The 20505-nt window shown below is 42.1% G+C and overlaps 1 protein-coding gene across 9 annotated transcripts in view; it reads right to left on the bottom strand.

Moving 5' to 3' along the window:
* Window positions 1–20505, bottom strand: part of arvcfb (ARVCF delta catenin family member b) — a 325507-nt gene that overhangs the window by 45603 nt on the left and 259399 nt on the right. For 7 of the 9 annotated variants that reach the window (XM_037531888.1, XM_017709693.2, XM_017709695.2 and 4 more), the window contains 2 exons: window positions 17062–17079; window positions 14058–14129 (listed from right to left, as the gene is read on the bottom strand). The exons of 1 other annotated variant lie outside the window; for it this stretch is intronic. In XM_037531888.1, coding sequence (XP_037387785.1) covers window positions 14058–14129; window positions 17062–17079 — 90 coding nt within the window. The remainder of the gene's footprint in view (window positions 1–14057; window positions 14130–17061; window positions 17080–20505) is intronic. One more of the 9 variants, XM_017709689.2, reaches the window with a different exon arrangement.

Consider the following 20505-nt stretch of genomic DNA (forward strand, 5'->3'; position numbering starts at 1 on the left):
AACGACACCTTCATGGTCACCTTGTTTTCGTCTTCCCTGCCCGAAAGTGTATGCCCATGGCTTTGTGTGGGAGTGTTAAAGGAAGCAGCCTGGAATAAAGCTGGGAGTTTCTAGGATCTCTGCTAATGACGTGACTGAATCAAAGCCAGTTTATAATGAGTACTACTTAATTGCATCCTGCTAAATGACATTGATATAACCATGACATAAACATGCCATACACTAAGGTCCACAAATATTTGGACGTTGAGAACATTATTGTTCTAGCTGTCTACCAATGTATATTTGAAGTGAGAGATTTTCAGCTGTAATTTGATGGTATTTACATCCAAGGCTAGTGAACAGTGTAGGAATCCCAATGGAGTCCCTCCATTTTTTGGGGGAGAATTGTTTGTTTCATGGTCAGGTGTGTGTTATTTCCTCATTATTTCACTTACAGGTAAGCAGAAAAATGTTTAGAGTTGACCAGAGAGAAAGCACAAACAGGTGTGGCCAGGTTATCTTGTGCGCCAATGTATTTGGCGCTTAAAAAGAAAGAATACTGGGGAGCTCAGAAACACCAAAAGGCCTAGAAGACCCCAGAAAACAACTGCGGTGGATGACAGAAGAATTCTTTTCTTGGTGAAGAAAAACCTCTTCACAGTTGGACAGACCAAGAACACCTTCCAGGAAGTTAACAATCAAAAAAACACTTCACTAGAGTAAATATACAGGGTTTACCACAAGATAAAAAGCCTCAAAAACAGGACAGGTTTGCCAATAAACATCTAAAAAGCCTTGACAGTTCTGGAAAAACATCTTATGGACAGACAATGACCAGCTGGTACCAGGAATGATGAGACAAAAAGAGTTTGGAGAAGGGAAGGAAGGGATCATGATCCACAGCATACCACCTCATCTGAAAAGCATGGTGGAGGTAGTGCTATCGTGCCAGTATGTATGGCTGCCAAGGGAACAGGCTCCCTTGGATTTATCAATAATGTGACTGCTGATAAGTGCAGCAGGAGGAATTCTGATAAAACTATAATGTCTTCTTAGAATTCAGGCAAAAGCTTCAAAACTCATTGGATGGTGATTCACAGTACAAATGGACAAAGCAACCTTAAGCATACTGCGACAGTAATCCAAGACTTTTTTTTAGTGAAAAGGCCATGTCAATCACCTGACCTCAGTCTAATCAAGCATGTATTTCACTTACTAAAGGCAAAACTGAAGGCAAGACATCTCAAGAGCAAGCAAGAACTGAAGACGGCTGCATTAAACGTCTGGCAGAGCATCATCAGGGAAAAACTCCACGTCTACTGATGTCTAAGCAAGCAAGCATAAAAATTTAATTTAGGATTATATTAGTATGTCTAATTACTTCTAAGCCTCTACAAATGGGGGGCTACATGTGAAAATGGTCATAGTTCTGACACCGTTCATCTGATTTGAATGGTGATACCCTCAAATTAAAGCTGAAAGTCTGCACTTTGAGCTGTAATTTATACAGTTAGCTGTAACGATATTTGATATTCCTAAACAAAATCAATCTTGACACCTCATGACAGCATATGACATCTGCCATGCCATGTTTATGGCATGGTTATGTGAACCTTTTTGTGAACATTATATAGGTTTCAAGTACATTTTTACCCAGCAGACATTAACTCGGTGTAGCGCTGCTATTAAAACCTCCCCCTGATGTTCGCACACACATAAGCTGAGATCAAACAGCCAAACACTGGCTTCAAACGAAAGAAAGACTCTGGAGGGACTTCAAGGTCATTCTCTACAGTGGATTGAGGTTCATGGCTGAACTTTCATTTTGAAATATGTTTGGGAAAGATGAAATGTGCAGCCCTTGGTGTGGTCACCAATATGGTTACACCCTGGTGGACACGTTGTCCCAATGATCTAGCATTGCCCACTTTATTAGAAACATCAACCTTATGGGTCATTGCTTCTAAACAGCCTGAAACCATGTCCATAAATATTTTGGCTTTTACCTTAATTCTCACTACTGCAATGCATCCCCACATCCAATGTTTAGATTTTTTTTAGGGAAAATGCAACCAACTTCTTAGACTGAACTTTGAAGGTGTGAAAAAATACCCATGCAGATTTCTTTGAACAACTGAAAGTGAGTCTCCTGAAATGAATAGAAGCTGCAGTAAAAAGTAAAGACTGGACACAATAAATACTAAAGAATTAACTTCAGTTGAATTTTTCTGTTAAGTATGTTTTCTGATTTTTTCCTGATGCTGAAAAATGAATATTTTGTGCTTCATAAAATTTCTGTTTTTGACTAGAAATTAAATTAGTCACTGCTGTTGGAAGAAACCCCTGCATGGTAACATTATAGAAGAAGGGAAGAACATACTTTACTTTTAATGTAAGTCAATGTAACCAGACATATTTCCAAGTAACGTTTGACAATTTTCTTTGGTCCATTCATCATGAAATTAACACACAACGTAAAAGGCAACAAGCATTTTCAAATGATGCCAAAACCTACAATGATTTGTTCCAACAGCAGCAAAATGAAGGGAGGTCACTGACTTTTGCACAGTATTGAATATGTTTGTACAGCATGTGCATGTTTCAGAACATCCACGCATAAAGCCTAAGCTGAGAGGAACACGAAGGTGCAGCCTTTAAAGAAACTAGCAGGAGAATGAGAGAAGAAAGCAGGGCAGTCAGAAAGCCTCCTGAGCTCCATTCAAAAATCCTAACAGTTGGTAATTAATAGAAACTGTCCAGGGCCAGTTGTCATTTTCAGGTGAAGAGTTTTTTAAGTGCAGGCTGCAGCTGTGAGTAGTGTGTTTATGTGTGTGTGAGTCAGTGAGCACATAGAACACCTGCTCTAGTAAAAGTGGCGTCTCTTAGATAGCAGGCCAAGCGCGAAGGGCTCGTTTTCACAAACAATTACACAAGATTAACGATGGGCATCATACATTACACCCATCATTAAGCCAGCCGCCAGCCTCCCCCAGCTCTCTCACACACACACACACACACACACAAACACACACACACACACACACACTGTTACCTGCTGCTGGAGGACAATGCCTCTATACTGATTGTAAGGATGCAGTGATGCAGCTTTGTCTCCCAGAAAATGAAGTGGTCAATTATAGACAGTACAAGGTGGGTGTATCTAATAAAGTGGCCAGTGAGCGGAAGCACAAGGTGGGCGTTTCTAATAAAGTGGCCAGTGAGTGGAAGTACAAGGTGGATGTTTCTAATAAAGTGGCCAGTGAGTGGAAACACAAGGTGGGCGTTTCTAATAAAGTGGCCAGCGAGTGGAAGGACAAGCTGGGTGTTTCTAATAAAGTGGCCAGTTAGCGGAAGTACAAGGTGGGCATTTCTAATAAAGTGGCCAGTGAGTGGAAGTTCAAGCTGGGTGTTTCTAATAAAGTGGCCAGTTAGCAGAAGTACAAGGCGGACATTTCTAATAAAGTGGCCAGTGAGTGGAAGTTCAAGCTGGGTGTTTCTAATAAAGTGGCCAGTGAGTGGAAATACAAGGTGGGCGTTTCTAATAAAATGTCCAGCGAGTGGAAGCACAAGGTGGGTGTTTCTAATAAAGTGGCCAGTGAGCAGAAGCACAAGGTGGGCATTTCTAATAAAGTGGCCAGTAAGTGGAAGCACAAGGTGGGCGTTTCTAATAAAGTGGCCAGTGAGTGAAAGTACAAAGTGGGCATTTCTTCTAAAGTGGCCAGTGAGCGGAAGCACAAGGTGGGCGTTTCTAATAAAGTGGCCAGTGAGCGGAAGTACAAAGTGGGCATTTCTAATAAAGTGGCCAGTAAGTGGAAGCACAAGGTGGGCGTTTCTAATAAAGTGGCCAGTGAGTGAAAGTACAAAGGAAACACTAGCAAACTGCCAAACTCACAGAATAATGGGAAAAGGCCCTTTTCATTGTCGCCTTTTCACAGTGAGTCGAGAGATTTCTCGCAGTCTCTCAAGATCACATGGAGGCTGATGATCATTTGTTGTGAAAGAGTGGGTTCTGCTGGCGCAGTGGGCAGTGTTTGTGTGTGCGAGTGCGTGATAATGATTGGCAAGGCACGGCAGGATGAAGCTGCCATTCTTCTGTTGCAGCCTGCCAGCTCCATGGGGGGTACAGCAGCAGCTGGCATTCAGCGGCTAAATTCAGGAATAATCTAGTCACAGACACACAGTGGTCTGCTAGCAATAAAAGCGTTAGTGTCCATTAAAGCAGCAGAGAGAGGATGTGCAGCCTTGAGTGCATTAAAAGAAAACTTTTAACATAACAAATTTAAAGACACTTACAAAAGGAACGTTCAGCAAATGTGTTCAATGACAGTTTTCCTAAAGCAAGTCTAGACAGACTCAATCAAAGCATGTCTAGAAAATGTTTGCCAAGTCTGGAATGTTATGCAGAAATCCTGGTGTAATGACAATTAAAAATGTATTGGTTTTGCAGCTTAAATGGTTCCCACTTCTTGCTAGGTTGTTGCTAGGCAGCTACTATGGCATCCCAGGTGGTTGCTAAGGTGTTGCCATGGTATCCCATGCAGGTGCTAAAATGCTGGTAGGCAGTTGCCATGGTGTATAGGGTGTTTAGTTGTTCGTAGGGAGTTGCCAAGTTTTAGCTACGTGTTGTTAGACATGAATGGGTCTGTGTGAGGAACGGGGAATAAAAAAAAAAAAAAGAGTGGAGAAGTGCAGGTCAGTATGGCTGTAGATTGGAGTTTGGGGACCTGCCCTGAGTGAGTACATGCATTTTGGTGTCTGTTTGGCAAAGCAAAAAACAGGGCTGGGGTTTGGGTGAAAACCAATGGGACTCCATGGGAGGAATGAGGGATGAATAAAAGACACAGAGAAGTACGGGTCAGTATGGCTGTGCAGTAGAGTCTGAGGTAATACCCTTAGTGAGTACATGTAGTTTGGTGGCTGTAGAGCACCAAAGTCATAGAGCTTGTGTGGTGGCGAAAATGAGTGGCACTCTACAGGAGAAGCAAGGGATGAAAAAAATTACTAACAGATGCGTGCAGGTCAACGTTGAATTCATGCTTGGGGGCCTGCCTGGAGATAGTGAATGTGAAATGGATAGAAAAGTAGATGAAAACCATGCATCCGATCAAAAAGCTGTATACAAGCCCAAATTACACAATCAGCCCAGACATTCTGGACCTGGAAAGGTGTTAATATCTCAAAAACTGCGGGATCAGTTATGGGGCAAACATGAGGGGATGAGGGAGAAAAGGTCTAGCCATTCACTCACAGCAGCACAACCCAGTGGATCAGTTATTGTCATGAACAATATGGAGAAATACATCATCATATTGCCCAGCCAGAGCCTAACTGACCAGGAAATGGCTACAAGATGTTGCTGTATGAGTGATCCAGTGATGAATAAGTGAGCATGTAATTTAGCACAGGACTAAAACCAGCCTGCCTGGACAAATTGTGCTTCAGCGGCTGCTGTTCCACCAGCGTTGACAAAGACACGTTTATCTCCAAATGTGGAAAGGCAAGCCAGCAGTGAGAGATACGCTCCAGCAGCATGGAGCCGGAGTGGGAATTCTGACACCAGGGAGAGAGAAGTAACAGAGGAGGGAGAGACAGAAAAGAGGATAGGAAAGATAGAGCTGTCTTTGTGATGGATGACAGAGGGGAAAGAGGAAAAAGAGAGGTAGAGAGAAAGCAGCAAATAAAGAAGGAAAAAATGGAAACGAAAGGAAAAAGAAAAGCACAAAGGGCTCGAAAAGGAAAAATGAAGAAAACAAGAAAAATAAGCATCAGAAAAAGAAAGACAGGAGAAAGACTGAAAAATAAAGAAAAGAAGCTTGAGAAAGGAAGAAGAAAGAATAAACTCTAATCAGATATTTGTGTTTTTGTAGACCAGTGGTTCCCAAACTGGGGAAGAATGAATGACAGAAGGTTGAGAAAATTCAAATACATAAAAACTCTCTTACATATTACTATATTTATTAGCAACCAGCTAGGGTACCATAGCAACAGCTTAGCAATGCCTTAACAACCACCAGGAATAATACAGCAATAGTCATACAATAATTTAGCTACCATCTGGGATACCACAGCTGCACCTTAAGAAACCACCTGGGATACCATAGCATGGTCAAGCAAAATATTAGCAACCACCTGGGTCATCGTAGCAATGGCCTAATAACACCTTAGCTACTATGTGGAATTCCACAGCAATGGCTTAGAAACATCTTAGCAACCACCTAGGATAAGACAGCAATGACCTAAAAACACCCTAGCGATCCTCTGGGACACCATAGCCACCACTGTCTAGCAACATTAGCAACTGCCTGGGATACCTTAACCACAGTTTAGCAACACAATAGAAAATAGAAATAGAACCCTTCCCTTTACTAAAGAACATTCAACGGGCCATAATTTTTAAGTGTGTAGTCATTGTACTTGCTATACAAATTAGCCAACCATTTCAAGTTATTTCGCCTTGCAGACAAATGAAGACATCAAAAAGACAATCACACCTTTCTAATCGACAGTAGAGGAGAAGTAATTTAGTCTTCAAGCATCTGTAAGCAAAGGTGGCTCAGGACGTTTGTCTTTTCTCCTCAGTGCAAGGTGTGGAAAATGGAGGCCATAAATCTGAAGAGTAAGAGAGCAAAACAATGAAACAAGAGCTTCTGAAGCCTAATGATCAGAGGAGGCCTGCTGGAGTCTAATGACACGCCACAGTCACTGTGTTCCACTTGTTAAGGAGGAGGGACATGTTCAATGTAACAGCAAGTCACGCCAGCTAGTTAACTTCCCAGCAAGGGCGAGAGAGAGTTTTTTCTCGGAGGAGCTGTCAATATCATCTTTCGCTCTAATTAAGTATTGCTTGAACGCCGCCATATACGCTATCGACCTCCTCCCAGCGGAAAACAATGAGAAAGCTACTCATTGCTTCACTCTCCTCTGCACTCGTCTCCAGTTCATTGAAGCCATCTTTTATCATGAAAGAGGCTGGACTTCTGACCTATGCAGTCTCTTGCTTTATCTGTCCGTCACTGAATTCAGTGCACTTTGCTTCGGTGAATCGTGACCGAAATCAGTTCAGTAGGGAAAAAAAACTTAAGACTTAAAAAAGTAGAAACTCCCTAAGATCTTGAGGAACAAACAACTTTAAACCAACTTTACCAACCAACTTTAAAAAAGAGAATGCCCTTAGAGCAAAATGATGAACCACTAACCAACACTGAAAAGGAGAACCTCCCTCAGAGCATTACAAAGAAACACTGAGAGGAAACAACACCCAAAAGGAGAAACTCCCTAAGTGCATGATGCCAATCCACTGAGAGGAACCAAGACATAAAAGGAGAAACTCCTTCTGAGCATGAGGAAGAAAGCAACCAAAACTCAAAAGGAGAACATCCCTGAGAACATTAAGAACCACTGAGAGGAGCCACGACCTAAAAGGAGAAATTCCCTAAGAACATGCAGAAGAAGTACAACAGGAACCAGGACTCAAAAGGAGAAACTCCAAGATCATTACAATGAAACACCGAGAGGAACCAAGACTCAAAAGTAGAAACTCCCTAAGAACACAAGGAATAACCACTCAGGGGGGCCATGACTCAAAAGGAGAAACTCCCTAAAAAGATGAGGAAAAACCACTGACAGGTACCAAAACTCTAAAGAGTAACCCCTTAAGAACCACTGAGAAGTGAAAGAACCACTGAGAGGAACTAAGACATAAAAGGAGGAACTCCCTAAGAACATGAGAAAGAACCACTGAGAAGAACCAGGACTCACAAGAGTCCCTAAGAACATGAAGATGAACCACTGGGAGAAACCAAGACTCAAAAGAGAAACTCCCTAAGAACAAGAGGACAAACCACCAAACGGAACCAAGACTCAAAAGAGAAACTCCATAAGAAAATTATGAAGACTGGTGGAATTCCCTTTTATGACATTCTTAAAGTGCTGATGTCAGTCTGAGTTTAAATAAAGCTCTTTCTCTTCCTCCAGCTTTTTGTGTTTGTGCGTTCGGGGCTTCTCCATTCTGCAGTTCCTCGATTAGCATGATGGAGGAGTGCAGATGCAGCAGGACGCAGCGGGACGCTCACAGGCAGAGGAAGCATCTCTGAGGTGAATGAGGCTGAGTCATCATCCACCGTATGGGACGGGAGAATGAGAGAGAGACATAAACAGGTGCAGCTTAATCTGTGATACACTCACTCTCTCAGGATTTCCCTCTATACGCCGGAGTTCGAGCCTGTGCTCGGAAGTCCTGCTTCAGTCTGTGCGTGCATGAGTGAGAGATAGAGTGGTAGAGCCAGAGAGAGAGAAAGAGAGAGAGAGAGCATGAGTGACTTGTGTTGTTCAGGTAAAAGGTAGATATGGTGTTTGAGTTAACACACATGTGCTGCTGCTGCTGCACTCTGCCTTTAATTACTGCTCCCCATCGATCCCTTAATTACTCCTCTACCACCTATTTCTCTTCTTACCTCTTTTTTCCATCCAACAGAGTGATGAATAATGCAAAGGGGGCAGTTTGGGAGCTTGCCAAGATTTGTGTTTTTCCAACAATGTGAATATCTGTGCTCATCAGTGAATCATCGAATCGATGCATGTTCTCATCAACATCCAGACGACATCTTGGCACGGCTCATTTTCTACATTAGAAAACAAACAAAGAAAAGCCCAGAGTTCTTGGCCTGTCTGAATGGTCTGACCTGCAGCTGGAACAAGCAGCATCCCTGGACGACCAGGTTTGACAGCATTCCCAAATTTCCAGCTGTGTAATAACCAGGATCCTCCAGAGATGCTGACATGCTTACAGTCCTGCGCAAAAGTCAGAGACCACCCATTGTGAAATTAATCTCCAGTCAAAATGACCATTGTATACAAGTCAGTGAGGCTCCTTGACAGGTACACACCCTTTCAGGCCCATTGGGCTGAGTTGTCTTCTCTCAGTGGAAGGATGGCTGTGGATTATTTCAGATCTGAAGCAAGAGTAGAGCTTGATTTTCTCTTCTATCTCAATGACGAAAGCTTTAAACGCTGTTTAAGCGTGGTCTTTCAGGTGGTTGTTAGGAGTCCCACTTTCTCCGTAGTTTCTAATCATTTTTGGATTATATCTAATCTCATCAGAAAAAAGAGATAATGAGATTTAACATCTGACAGCATATCAAACCAGACCATAACAGCCAACCTCTCTGAAAAGTGTAGCTTCTAAGTTTGAATGTTGTACACGAGAGTCATACATTTTGGATGTCGTAATGTTGCAGGTTCAGCAGAGGGGCAAATGCACTTTTGTGTCCTTGTCTGCTCTTCATCCCAGCTCGGGATGGAAGGAAAAAAATAAAACGAGGGATTTGCTTGGCTAAGAGCTTACCCCTGGTGGCAGGCTTGTGTGCAGATTTCAGTCCAGCATCCTCTTACAGAAGCATGTGATTGCGTGTGTTTGTCACAGCTTTTACCAACTGCTATAGCCGGGGCAGCTGAGGTGATGCTCAGAGTCATCAATATTGCACTCAGATCTTTTTCTCCAGACAGGCCAGTGATATTTGTTTGTTCTCCACATAAACAGTAGCCATGTGCCAGCAAAAGAAAACGCTATCTTCATATAGCATTAGGCCTTAAAATCAACTGCTGCTGCATTGCTGCATCTGTTTGATGTCGATTTTTATTTTTGTGTCCTGGTAAGCATTTCTTTTTTGGGGGTTTTGTATATTTACGTATTTTTAATGCCATTTATTCACGGCTAATTCCCATTTGCTACCTAGGTTTTCCCCAATTCTCAGGTTTCCACACGATGCTATTATGCTGGTAGGGTGAAGGCTAGCACGCGCTTCCTCATAGACACATGAAGCTCTACTGCATCTTTTCAAACTGCTGCTAACATGACATCACATGTGAAGGAGAAAGCGAACATCTAATTCGGTTACATGAGCTAAGAGATGCTAATGTTGGCTAGCATCGTGCTGAGTGACTGGGAAGACGAAGGACCATCCGTGGTCCAACAGAGTCCTATAGTACTGCAGAGGATCAAACTTGCCTATTGCATAGGCCTACTCAGAACCCCCTTGTTACTTTGTAAAGATTCTTAGGTCCAGTAAGCTATAATGCATTTGGACCTACTCAGTTCAGGTCAGTTCAGTTTCTGGTACTTTTTAAAAAGCAGATATTGTCCCAAACCTGTTTTTCAGAAATGCAGGTCAACATCCCTTATGCACAAGCTAAGAGACTAAAAAGCCATTGGCAGAATATTGTAGTTCAACATTTTGGTAATGTGAAAGGATTTAATTCTGCTGGAACACCATGACAAGTTGTGTTACGCGAAAAGTGCTTCAGCTGTGTCCACTAAATAACCATCAGTCCCTGACGACAACACAATCAACACCTCCCGAACCACACAAGACTGGAGATCATTTGCAATTGAGTCCCATTAATGAGCACAGTGTAACTGTGGTCCTTTAAACTCACCTGAAACAACGAAAGGGAAAAATCGGCTTACTTCCGTAAAGCAGCTCAATTAATTGTGATCTAGTTTAACAAGGAATCCACTAGCTAATGCGGCTAATTTCAGAGAGCGAGAAAATGCTACTGACATTAATTACCTGCCATTAGTTTGTAATGTGGCCAGGGACATATTGTTCCCGTTGGAACAAAACGTTTTATCTCCATTTGTGAGTTAAACTTCATGTTGAATGGAGCAGATGAACACAATTTTTCCCCTATACCCCAAACGTAGTCACAAATTGGCCATTTTAGTTTTGCACTGGAGCTGCAAGGTAATGAAAGCTTGTACTTCACCAATTAGCATCAAGCTAACAGCACATCTAAATCATCCCACTTGACTCTAAATGCATTGAGTTTAGGGACATGCATTCTGAATAATTCTGATATTTGAATTAACCATAAGTATTAAACAACATATATTTGGTTGAACACTAGCAAAGAAAAAAATCGGCTGAAATGAACATAGGGCTATAGGCTTTTTAGGTTATAGTGTGGTGTTATGAGGCTAACAAAATTCAGAGCCACAAAGATTAGAAAACATGTTTAATTAGTCAAAATTACATGAAGGAAATCAACAGCGTGATGGATAAGTGATAGAGGCTGCCTCTTCAGATGAGCTAATATGCTAAAAGAGCTAACCGGTACAACTGTGGCTGCTGATGAGGACTTTTCATCTTCTACACAAGGTATTTTCTCCTCAGATAATGTGCCAACATGTCAAGGTGTACTTACCCAACATCAGGTAGTTAGTCTAGTTAGAAAAAAAGCTGCGCCAAAGCCAGCCACACCAAATCACTGGCAACATGCTCATATTGAGTCAATCGTCTTTCAAATACAGTGTAATACACTATCTTGCTCACAAATATGGAAAAACACAACATTTGAACATTTCAAGCAAGTAAACTTGAAGTTTGACAAGCCACTTAGCTAAAAATGGTAGCTGTGGCCATGAAGACGTCTAAATGTTGCCCGTACTTTAAGCTACCATGCTTAATGCTACATTGGCCTTGTAGGTACAGTGCAAAAAAAAAAAAAAAAAAGAAGTATGTCACTTGGCATGTCTTGGCTGATAAAGTACTTTTGGAGAAATGGAGGAATTGGGAAATTGTGTAAATCTGATTTTTTTGCCAAACTATTCAATGCAACTTGTGCCAGAGCCTCTAAAGTTTTGCCGCATGTTATCATCGGTCGGAATGTGCTAGTCATCCACAGTGACACCATGTTTACCATCTCTGCTTTGTACTGCTAAACTTGCAGCACGGTGTTTAAAAGCTGCATATTGATGCTGACAAATTCAGCACAGACCAGCATGAATTCCATGGTTTATGCTGGTCTAGTGCTGGTTTAGCTGGTCACCCACCACAGTCATGCTGGTTGACCTGCAGCATCCAAAACACAACATATATCAGTTTTGATGGTGACCAGCATAGAAGCTTCCATTGCTGCTGACCAACATACTAGCATGTCTATACTATTTTTTCTAGCAGGGATGGCTAATCACAGCATCTTCATCCCCAAATACTCTATTGCTGAACACTTTCGCTTTCCCTCTCAGGAACAATAGGGTGAAGGGGGGGGTAATATTATATGGTATGTGGTGATTCCTTGAGGTTTCTTGAGTGCCTTTCCTATACAAGCACAGGATCTCTTTCCAAACAAAGCCTCTTCCTGAAAAGACTCCCACACCCCGGATTTCACAGTTTTTAATCGGCTGCATTAAAAACAAAGCACATTTGGTCCACCCTGCAGTGTGTACACATAAACAAAGCCTTATTTCACAGATTTTGCTTGTCCGTACCTGGAGTATCAACCTTTTTGGTGGCGTAGTTTTAGCCGACTAGTTCACAAACTAAACTGAGGGCCGACTCATTGTGCCAGGCGTGACAACCAAATCTCTCATAGTAGTCCAGTAATTTAATTACAGCAATTATTTCCTGGCTCTTGTACGCAGGCACGTGCACAGATCCATCCCGAGGGGCTTGAGCCACTGCCCTTTTGCCCTCAGACTGTACAAGTAACCTCTTGGTTGGCATGTATAATAATTGCATGTTAAATGACCTCTGCCATTCTTCAAGATCTATTTCAGTGAGGCGAACCTCAGCCTTGCTCTGGGAATAGAGCTAGTTGGTTGGCTCCGGTTCAACAAGCTATCTGTAGAGTAATTTTGATCTGTATGCATCACCACAGTACTGAAAATCCCACCAATAAAGCACCGACAATGTCTGCTTAAGAAATATTTACATTCCATAATGAACAAATGGCAGTAAGTGCTGATAATAACTTGTTAAAACAAGCTTCAGTAATAGTCAAATGCAGGTATTATAACTCAGAGCATAGAGCAATGGTCACTAACCCTCCTCTATAGATCTACTTCCATTCTTCAGCTCAAACAAGAAACCAACACATTTTATTTAGCTAATCAAGGATGTCTGAAGGCAATAATCAGATAGGTGAAGTGGGGTCAAGTAGGGCTACAGCTAAAGTCTGCAGGAAGGTATATCTCTCTGAGCAGAGTTGGCGCCCACTGGCATTGAGGAAACCTTGTATACTGGAGATTGGGCAGTATTTTATGCTCTTACCTCTATGTTCGGTTTCATTTGAAAACAAAGTTGCAATGGATTCATTTCACGGTTATGTTTTCCCCTTGACCCCCTGCCCCTCAAAATGCCCATTGCCCTTCCTTTTCTTTGATGTGGTAGCTGCGGATACAGCTGCAATACTTCAGTCATGCTAAGGCCTTTATAAGATTTATTTGGATGTCAACAAATCAATGTGTCTAGTACTGAAGACATCTTGCACATCAAACCCAATTTTTCTGTAGGCAACCCACCGCCCCCCCCCCACCCCCACACCCCATGTCCATTTTTGTGAACTTTCTGACCTCACTCGATCAATCACTGTTGTCTCTGGTGATGGCAGAACAACAGCCAAGATGACAGATTGGCTGATGCCTAGTATCTACTTTGCAAAACGCTGGCCAAAGGTTTAATCTGATTAGTTGCTGGCATCTCCAAAAGCAGCTTAAAATGAAAAATAGAAAATAAACATAACATGGAATTTGACCAGGGGGGGTTAACACTAAAAAAAAAAAAAGTTGCTTTGAGTGTGTAAAGGACTTAGCACCACCTAAATTTGCAGGCTACAATGTGAACTTATACAGCTAGTGATGTTAAAAGTCAATCAGGTGTTTATCCCTAAAGACCTTTATTACACAACATAAGTACTACTGATCGATCAGTGTGACCCTACAAAATCAATGTCATTTGAAAGTAAAACACTAAACGTACATATTTTGAAAAAACTGAGTTGCGTGCTAGGAATTCTTTTTTTTTAGGCTGAAAGGAATTTTTGCTAAAGCAAAATCCAACTTCGTAACAGAAGCTTGATTAGATCGTACGGGCGATGTGGAAAACTTGGGGAGGCCGTGGTTTTTGATCCCTGTTCTACAGGAAATGCATATACTCTGCTGCGGTTGATAGTAATTTGATGGAAAGTCTGAGAAGTTTAAAACTCCTAGGCTTTTGTCAGCAGCTCTGAGGGAAGTGACAGCAGCTCCGAGGAAAGGTCAGAGATGTGCTACTGCTAACTGCCAGGTCTGGACATACCTTTAGTGGGCTCTGAGCGCTTGGGGAGGTCCAGTGTGTCATAGTTTTTGTCATTCTCTCCATTTCTCCTCCCTGATAGAAGACAAGAAAGAGAGAGAGTCATTTTGTAGAGGAGAACCTCTGGAGAGTGAAAATGTCAAGTTCATCTCATGTCAAGACATACATGCACATACACCACAGGATGAAGACACATTCCTCACACGACAGTCTAATGGCCTGTAGTGGATCCCCCTCTCAATAATGCATAATGTAAGAGGGAGATGTCTACAGCAGAGTAGGCTAATGAATATTACTCCACTAACACATAACTATACTCACTGGCCACTTTATTAGGTATATATCTATGCATAATGCCCATTTTGTCAGGTCCACTTACCATATAGGTGCACTTTGTAGTTCTACAAATACAGACTACAGTCCAACTACTTCTCTACACAAGTTTTTAGTCCCTCTTTATCCTGTTACTCAGTGGTCAGGACCTCCACCAGACTTGAATGAGCAGATATTTGGGTGGTGGATCATACTCAGCACTGCAGTAGTAGAGTGTGTTGCTCTAGTACAGGTGGATCAGACACAGCAGTGCTGCTACAGGTTAAACACTTACTGTGCACTCCATTATACCCGTTTCCCATCACATAACGGAACCAGGAATTCTCTTTAGCTTGAGTGGTCACATGATTTCATATGCAAATCTAGCATTTACAGTAAACCCAAACAACAGTACCAACAATGCAGGAGTTTCAAACTCTGCTTTACCTTTTACTGAACTTTTGGTTTTATATGAAGAGTCCAGCAATTCTGTCTAACTAGTGGGTTTCTTTGTTTATTTTTTAGCAGTGTTGTTGTGTGTGACTCTTCTGTGGCATTTGCATTTGACCAATCAGTGGTTTACCCCATTACCAGCTCCACATGTACATTCCTGCTCAACACCCCTGGTACTCCATATTCATAATAACCAAATTCAGCATGGGTACAGTACGGGTCACTTGGCAGCAGAAATGACAGCAAGATACACGATCATGTACTGGTCTCTTGGTCATTTGCATGCTAAAATGCAAAATGTGTTTCTCTTCCTTAGAGGGAAAACTTAAATATATTAAATTTAAATATGTTCAAATTATTAAAATAGTTTTCTCTTTGACACTGAACTTTCAGTTTAAAATTTGGCTCTACCTTGTTGACTGTTGCATTATTTCACCTGTTAAACCATGCGCCTCAGGAGTAAGCAGCTATTAGGCCATGGGGCTACGCATAGATTGTGTGATAAACTGCAGTCTTAGTAAATCAAATGCTAAATCCAAATACATTGTGGGCAGGTATTGTGGCATATTGTTAAAAACCCCAGCAGCACTGCTGTACCTGATCCACTTGTACCAGTTCAACACTCACTACCATGTCACTGACAATGATCCACCACCCTAATGATACCTGCTCTGTAGTGGACCTGTGGGGCTCCTGAGCATTGATGAATGGGGCAAAATCTGTAATTGTAGAACTACAACTTGCACCTACACCAATAAGCCAAAACAATATGACCTGCCTAATGTGCTGTTGGTCCATGTGCCATGAAAATAGTTCCACAAAATAGACTCCACAAGATCTGAAGAAACTGGATAATTTGGAGGCCAGGTCAACACCTTGAACTCTTTGTCACATTCCTCAAACCACTCCCGAACAATGTGTGTGTACCAGGTACCCAACCAGGTGGCCAAGGTGGTGCCTGAACCTCACATGCTGACCACAGGTGCAAGTGACAGCCACAGGAGAGGCCAGGAGGATGACGTCAGCCAAGAGAGGCAGGAGTCCCAAGTCTTAACTCTTAAGGCCCCTGCCTGTTCCAAAACAAAGACACTACTGTGCCTGATGTCTGATCGTGGTGGCCAAGCTACGGAGCAGATGCACGTCAGGGAGGCGGAGCCTTTCAACTTAGGTGCTTTACCTGCTGAAGACGCCACTGCCATTGGGGAATAACTGTGTAATATAGCGGTGTACCTGGTCCACAACAATGTTTAAGTAGGTGGCAAGTGTCAAACTTTTGACTGCTTAAATGTCTGGACCCAATGCCTGGTCCTTGCCCAGAGCATCACACTTCCTGCCCAAGCTTGTTTTCTTCCCACAGTACATCCTGGTGCCATCACTTCCCACCTGCACAGGTACCCAGCTGGCATGTGATGTAAAAAAAAAATGTGACCAGGAAAATGGGACTTATCTGACCTTCTTTCATTGTTCCAAGGTGCAGATTAGCTACTTGCATGCCTATTGCAGGCACTTTTGACAGTGGGCTTAGCATGGACACTCTGACCATCTGACCTGTCTGTGGCTATGTATGATGCACTGTATATTATGACTTTTTCCACCGTACCCGCTCCATTAGTTTGGACCAAATGTGACAACTTTTGTTGCCCTCATGCATTGATGAGTCTTGGGCACCCACCACCCTGTCACCAGGTCATGATCTGTCCCTCCTTGGACCACTATTGGTAGGTACTGACTGCTGTCCAAGAGTACACACAGGCCTTAAAGTTTTGTGGACGCTCTAACCCAGTTGAGTGGCCGTAACAATCTGGCCCTTATCTAAATCGCTCTGGTCTTTATGCATCCAACAGGTCAACTACAAGAACCAACAGTTTGCTTAACGTCTCATATATTCCAGACCTTGACATGCACCACTATCACGAGATAATCAATGTTACATACAGTGGACACAATGATTTGGCTCTTTGGTGTGTGTATTGTAGGTAGACCTGATAAAATGGACAAAGAGCACAGATACAGGTCTGGTGTACCTAGTAAGTGTACACTAAAGCAATGGGCAGACAACTCACAGACACACACAAACAGCAGACAAGTTACAATGAATAGAACGCACATATGGACACACATGGATAGACTGCTGAGGTCTCAAAGAATGGCCCCCTGGACAGGAGTTTACAGACCAAAAATGGAGACTTAGACTGAAAGAATATGATGAAGAAAGAAAAAGAGAGCAGGAAGAGAAACTCACCTTGATTAAACCATTCCTCTACAGTTAGCCAGCGCAGCAGCAGCACGGCCAAAAAACAAGCAAAGAGAAAGAACAGGCGTGAAAAGGGACGTGTATTTAAGTGTTTGTTTGCGGATGTGTGCTCACATCCTAAAGCAGACAGTGAGCAGTTTAAAGCTACATAAGCAAAGCAGGAGCACGCAAGGAAAATGGGTTTTATTTAGTTTCTTTAAATGTATTCTCCACGGAATGACTAATAGTGCTTTCGTCAGGTCGCCCATGCTCTTCTAGCTGTGTTGAGTGTGATCTGCCTGCCATTTTACTGATTGACCACATGGCTCTTTTCCTCTATTCCTAAGCAGGGCCTGTTGTCAACCTAAAAAAGTGCATTAGCATTATGTTTTAGCTTGTCAACTGTCAAACGTTTTGTAAGCAAAGGTGTCAATTCAGGTAACAAACTGCAGGGAGAGAGCGGGGAGTCTATAGAGTTCTCCAGAAAGAAGGTGAATTTCCTCCTACCCCAAACGTAGTTGATCAGCCAAGACATGTTTAGTGTCCAATGTCTCCTTTTACAACCAAATTATAAACTGTGCTTTTTATTAGAGTAAATCTAAATGGCAACTAAAAACTGGTCACTAATAAGCCAAGGGGCGAATATGTCTACAACCCTAACTATAACGTTGAATCTACTCTTGCATCCTTCCAGACTTAAAACCAACCAGCTACAGCTCAGAGTCCCAACAAAAGCTGTTTCCAAAGATCTCATTGACATTACGTTCCCCTTCAGAGAGAAACTAACATTCAGACAAACACCTACCCAAACTCACCTCTGATGCTTCCCAATTTTAATGAGCATCTAAAATGGATAAAAATGGCTAAAGGGGATTTAAGATAAGGGTAAAAGCCAAAGGAAAGTTTCCAAAATGCAACCAATGTCTAAGACTGAACTTTGGAGTTGTCAAAAAATATCCCTGCAGATTTGATGAACTGAAAGGAAGTCTGTCCACACCTCTCCACCTAAATCTTTCATTAGAACTTTTTTAGCCCTCCTTAGTGGCACCTATGGTTAAAGCTAGCAGCACATCTTAGTTTCCACAGAGTACCTTGAAGTTCTCCTCACATGATCACGATACCATAATGTCTGTACTAGGATGCTTATGTGAAACTTGAACTTTGGCGGTTTACATTTACGGCATTTGGCTGACGCTCTTATCCAGAGCGACTTACAATTTGATCATTCTACACAGGTGGACGAAGGCAGGGTTAGGAGTCTTGCCCAAGGACTCTTATTGGTATAGTATAGGGTGCTCACCCAAGCAGACGATTGAACCCCAGTCTACAGCGTAGTAGGCAGAGGTGTTACCCACTACACCATACCAACCAGACATGTTTTCAGTCCTGCTTAACATAGAATCTGAATTTAACATGGCTACACTTTTAGCTAAGAGTGGTAGCTCTCCCTTGTCAATACTGCTCAGCACAGGTATATTTACTTTTCTAAACAAACATATAAACCAACAAACAAATGCAACCATTTGAATTTGCACTAAACCAGAGTAGATGCTCACAAGCTATTCTCTGTTCACAATACTTAAATTGTCAAGATTTAGGGTAAATTAACCCCTATTAACTCAGGTAATAAATGGCTGGGAGACTGTAGAGGGAGGGCTCTATAATGCTCTCCAGAAACATAAAGCTTCACGTGGAGGGAGATTTGAGGCATTTAGCAGTTTAAATGTAGGTCATTTGCTCCTTCAAAGTGTACCTCCAGGGCCCTGAAGAATATAACTAGCCCTCATTAGCTGTTGTGTACATGCAGCAGGGGCTGCCATCATGATCGGCGGCCGTGCGATTTAAACACATCGAGGTTTTAGGTTGTTTTGGCAGCTTAATTGGCTCTCCCCTGTAGACTTGGACAGGGCCACGGCAGGATCGACGCTTACACTCAAGCGGTAGAATTAATTAAATGCTATGACTCACGACTCCGGGCGTTTGGGAGCTGCCGCACCTGTTTGTCACTAGCTGAAGTCATTTCTGACCATGTGGATTAATATAGACCTTTAATAGGATCAAGGAAAAAGTGGGTCCCATTGGCACCGTCTGCAGAATGCCCACCAGAGCTAGACTGGCTGCCTCAAGACGACTTCACAGTAGAGCATCTGAGTCAGCTCCACGCAAGCACACAGTGCAGCATTATCACTGAATTCCCACTCGCACCTATTTAACTGTCTCAGGTTAACAAATATTTAAGAGTATAAACAAATACTATTCCATATTGCAGTGAAAGACATTTTACACTGCGCTTTTGTTTTAAACTACTGACTCTGCTCAAAAAAGAAACAATAAAAAACAGCCGGTGCAGAGGCTGTAATAAGACAACGTTGAAATGTGTTAACTTAGATGTTTTGTTTATTTCACATTTTATTCTTTACACTTTCATTGTAGCACTATAAAGTTTGGTCAGTAAGGGCAGCTGTGAACACACTGCCCAATCTCAAATGGCAGCTACAAGCACAGCCATTGGCTTGCGATCCACGGAATGCTGTCATTATAATGCCTCTCTTCTGAAACAACTGCATGAATTAGGATACAGGACATCTATGGTATTTGAACACGGTGCTGGTAGGCCAGCGCTTGATTTCACGCACTGAAGCTGATTCATAATTTGCGCGCAAATCCCTGCCTTTTCCATGTCATATGAAAGTTTCCTGAATCAGATGCAGTGCAGCTTGTACACCGTTAAATGTGATCTAATCTGAACTCTTTTTTACGCAAATGAGAAAGGGCCATTTTGGCTACTCAGGGTTTCTCGACGGATGAAAGTCACCACTGACTAAGGCTAAACGATCTGGTCAATTCACAGCTCTTGCGATCTGAAAAAACATTGTAATTTTGACATAAAAACAATTAATGGTTCAGCCCTAACACTGACTCCTTTTTGCTTACGACCTAAAGCTCTTCTCAAGAAGGTATTATACAACGGTTAATTCCAACCACACATCTCATCAGTTGAAAAAGTGTTCTACCTGTGTTGTTATATCTAAAAACAGCAAAGTTTTTTTTTTAATCATACCTGCATTATTTCCCTAACTACCAGTTGCTAAGTAACAACAACGTCGGCAATATGCCTCTGATGGCAAAACTACTTTTTTGGCAGATATAGCTACTATTTATATAATTTTTTTTAAAGAAGATCATTTGTAGTCAGTTTTACTTATTTTTTCATATTTATTAAAACAAGCAACATCTGGCAATTGAATGACAATTTCACCACATAACATTTACTTAAACAAGCAAAGGTTATCTAGAAAATAAGTTGAATAAAACAATTTTAATGAATTATGGCCATGTTCAATTTATAACGCATGGGCTAAACTTGGCTTTAGCAATTCGGGTTGGCCTGGTTTATTTTTAAGACGTTATTTAAGGGTAAGTATCGCAGGCAGGCACCTCAGAAAAGCATCG

This window comes from Pygocentrus nattereri, chromosome 20 (assembly GCF_015220715.1).
Source record: "Pygocentrus nattereri isolate fPygNat1 chromosome 20, fPygNat1.pri, whole genome shotgun sequence".
NCBI lineage: Eukaryota > Metazoa > Chordata > Actinopteri > Characiformes > Serrasalmidae > Pygocentrus > Pygocentrus nattereri.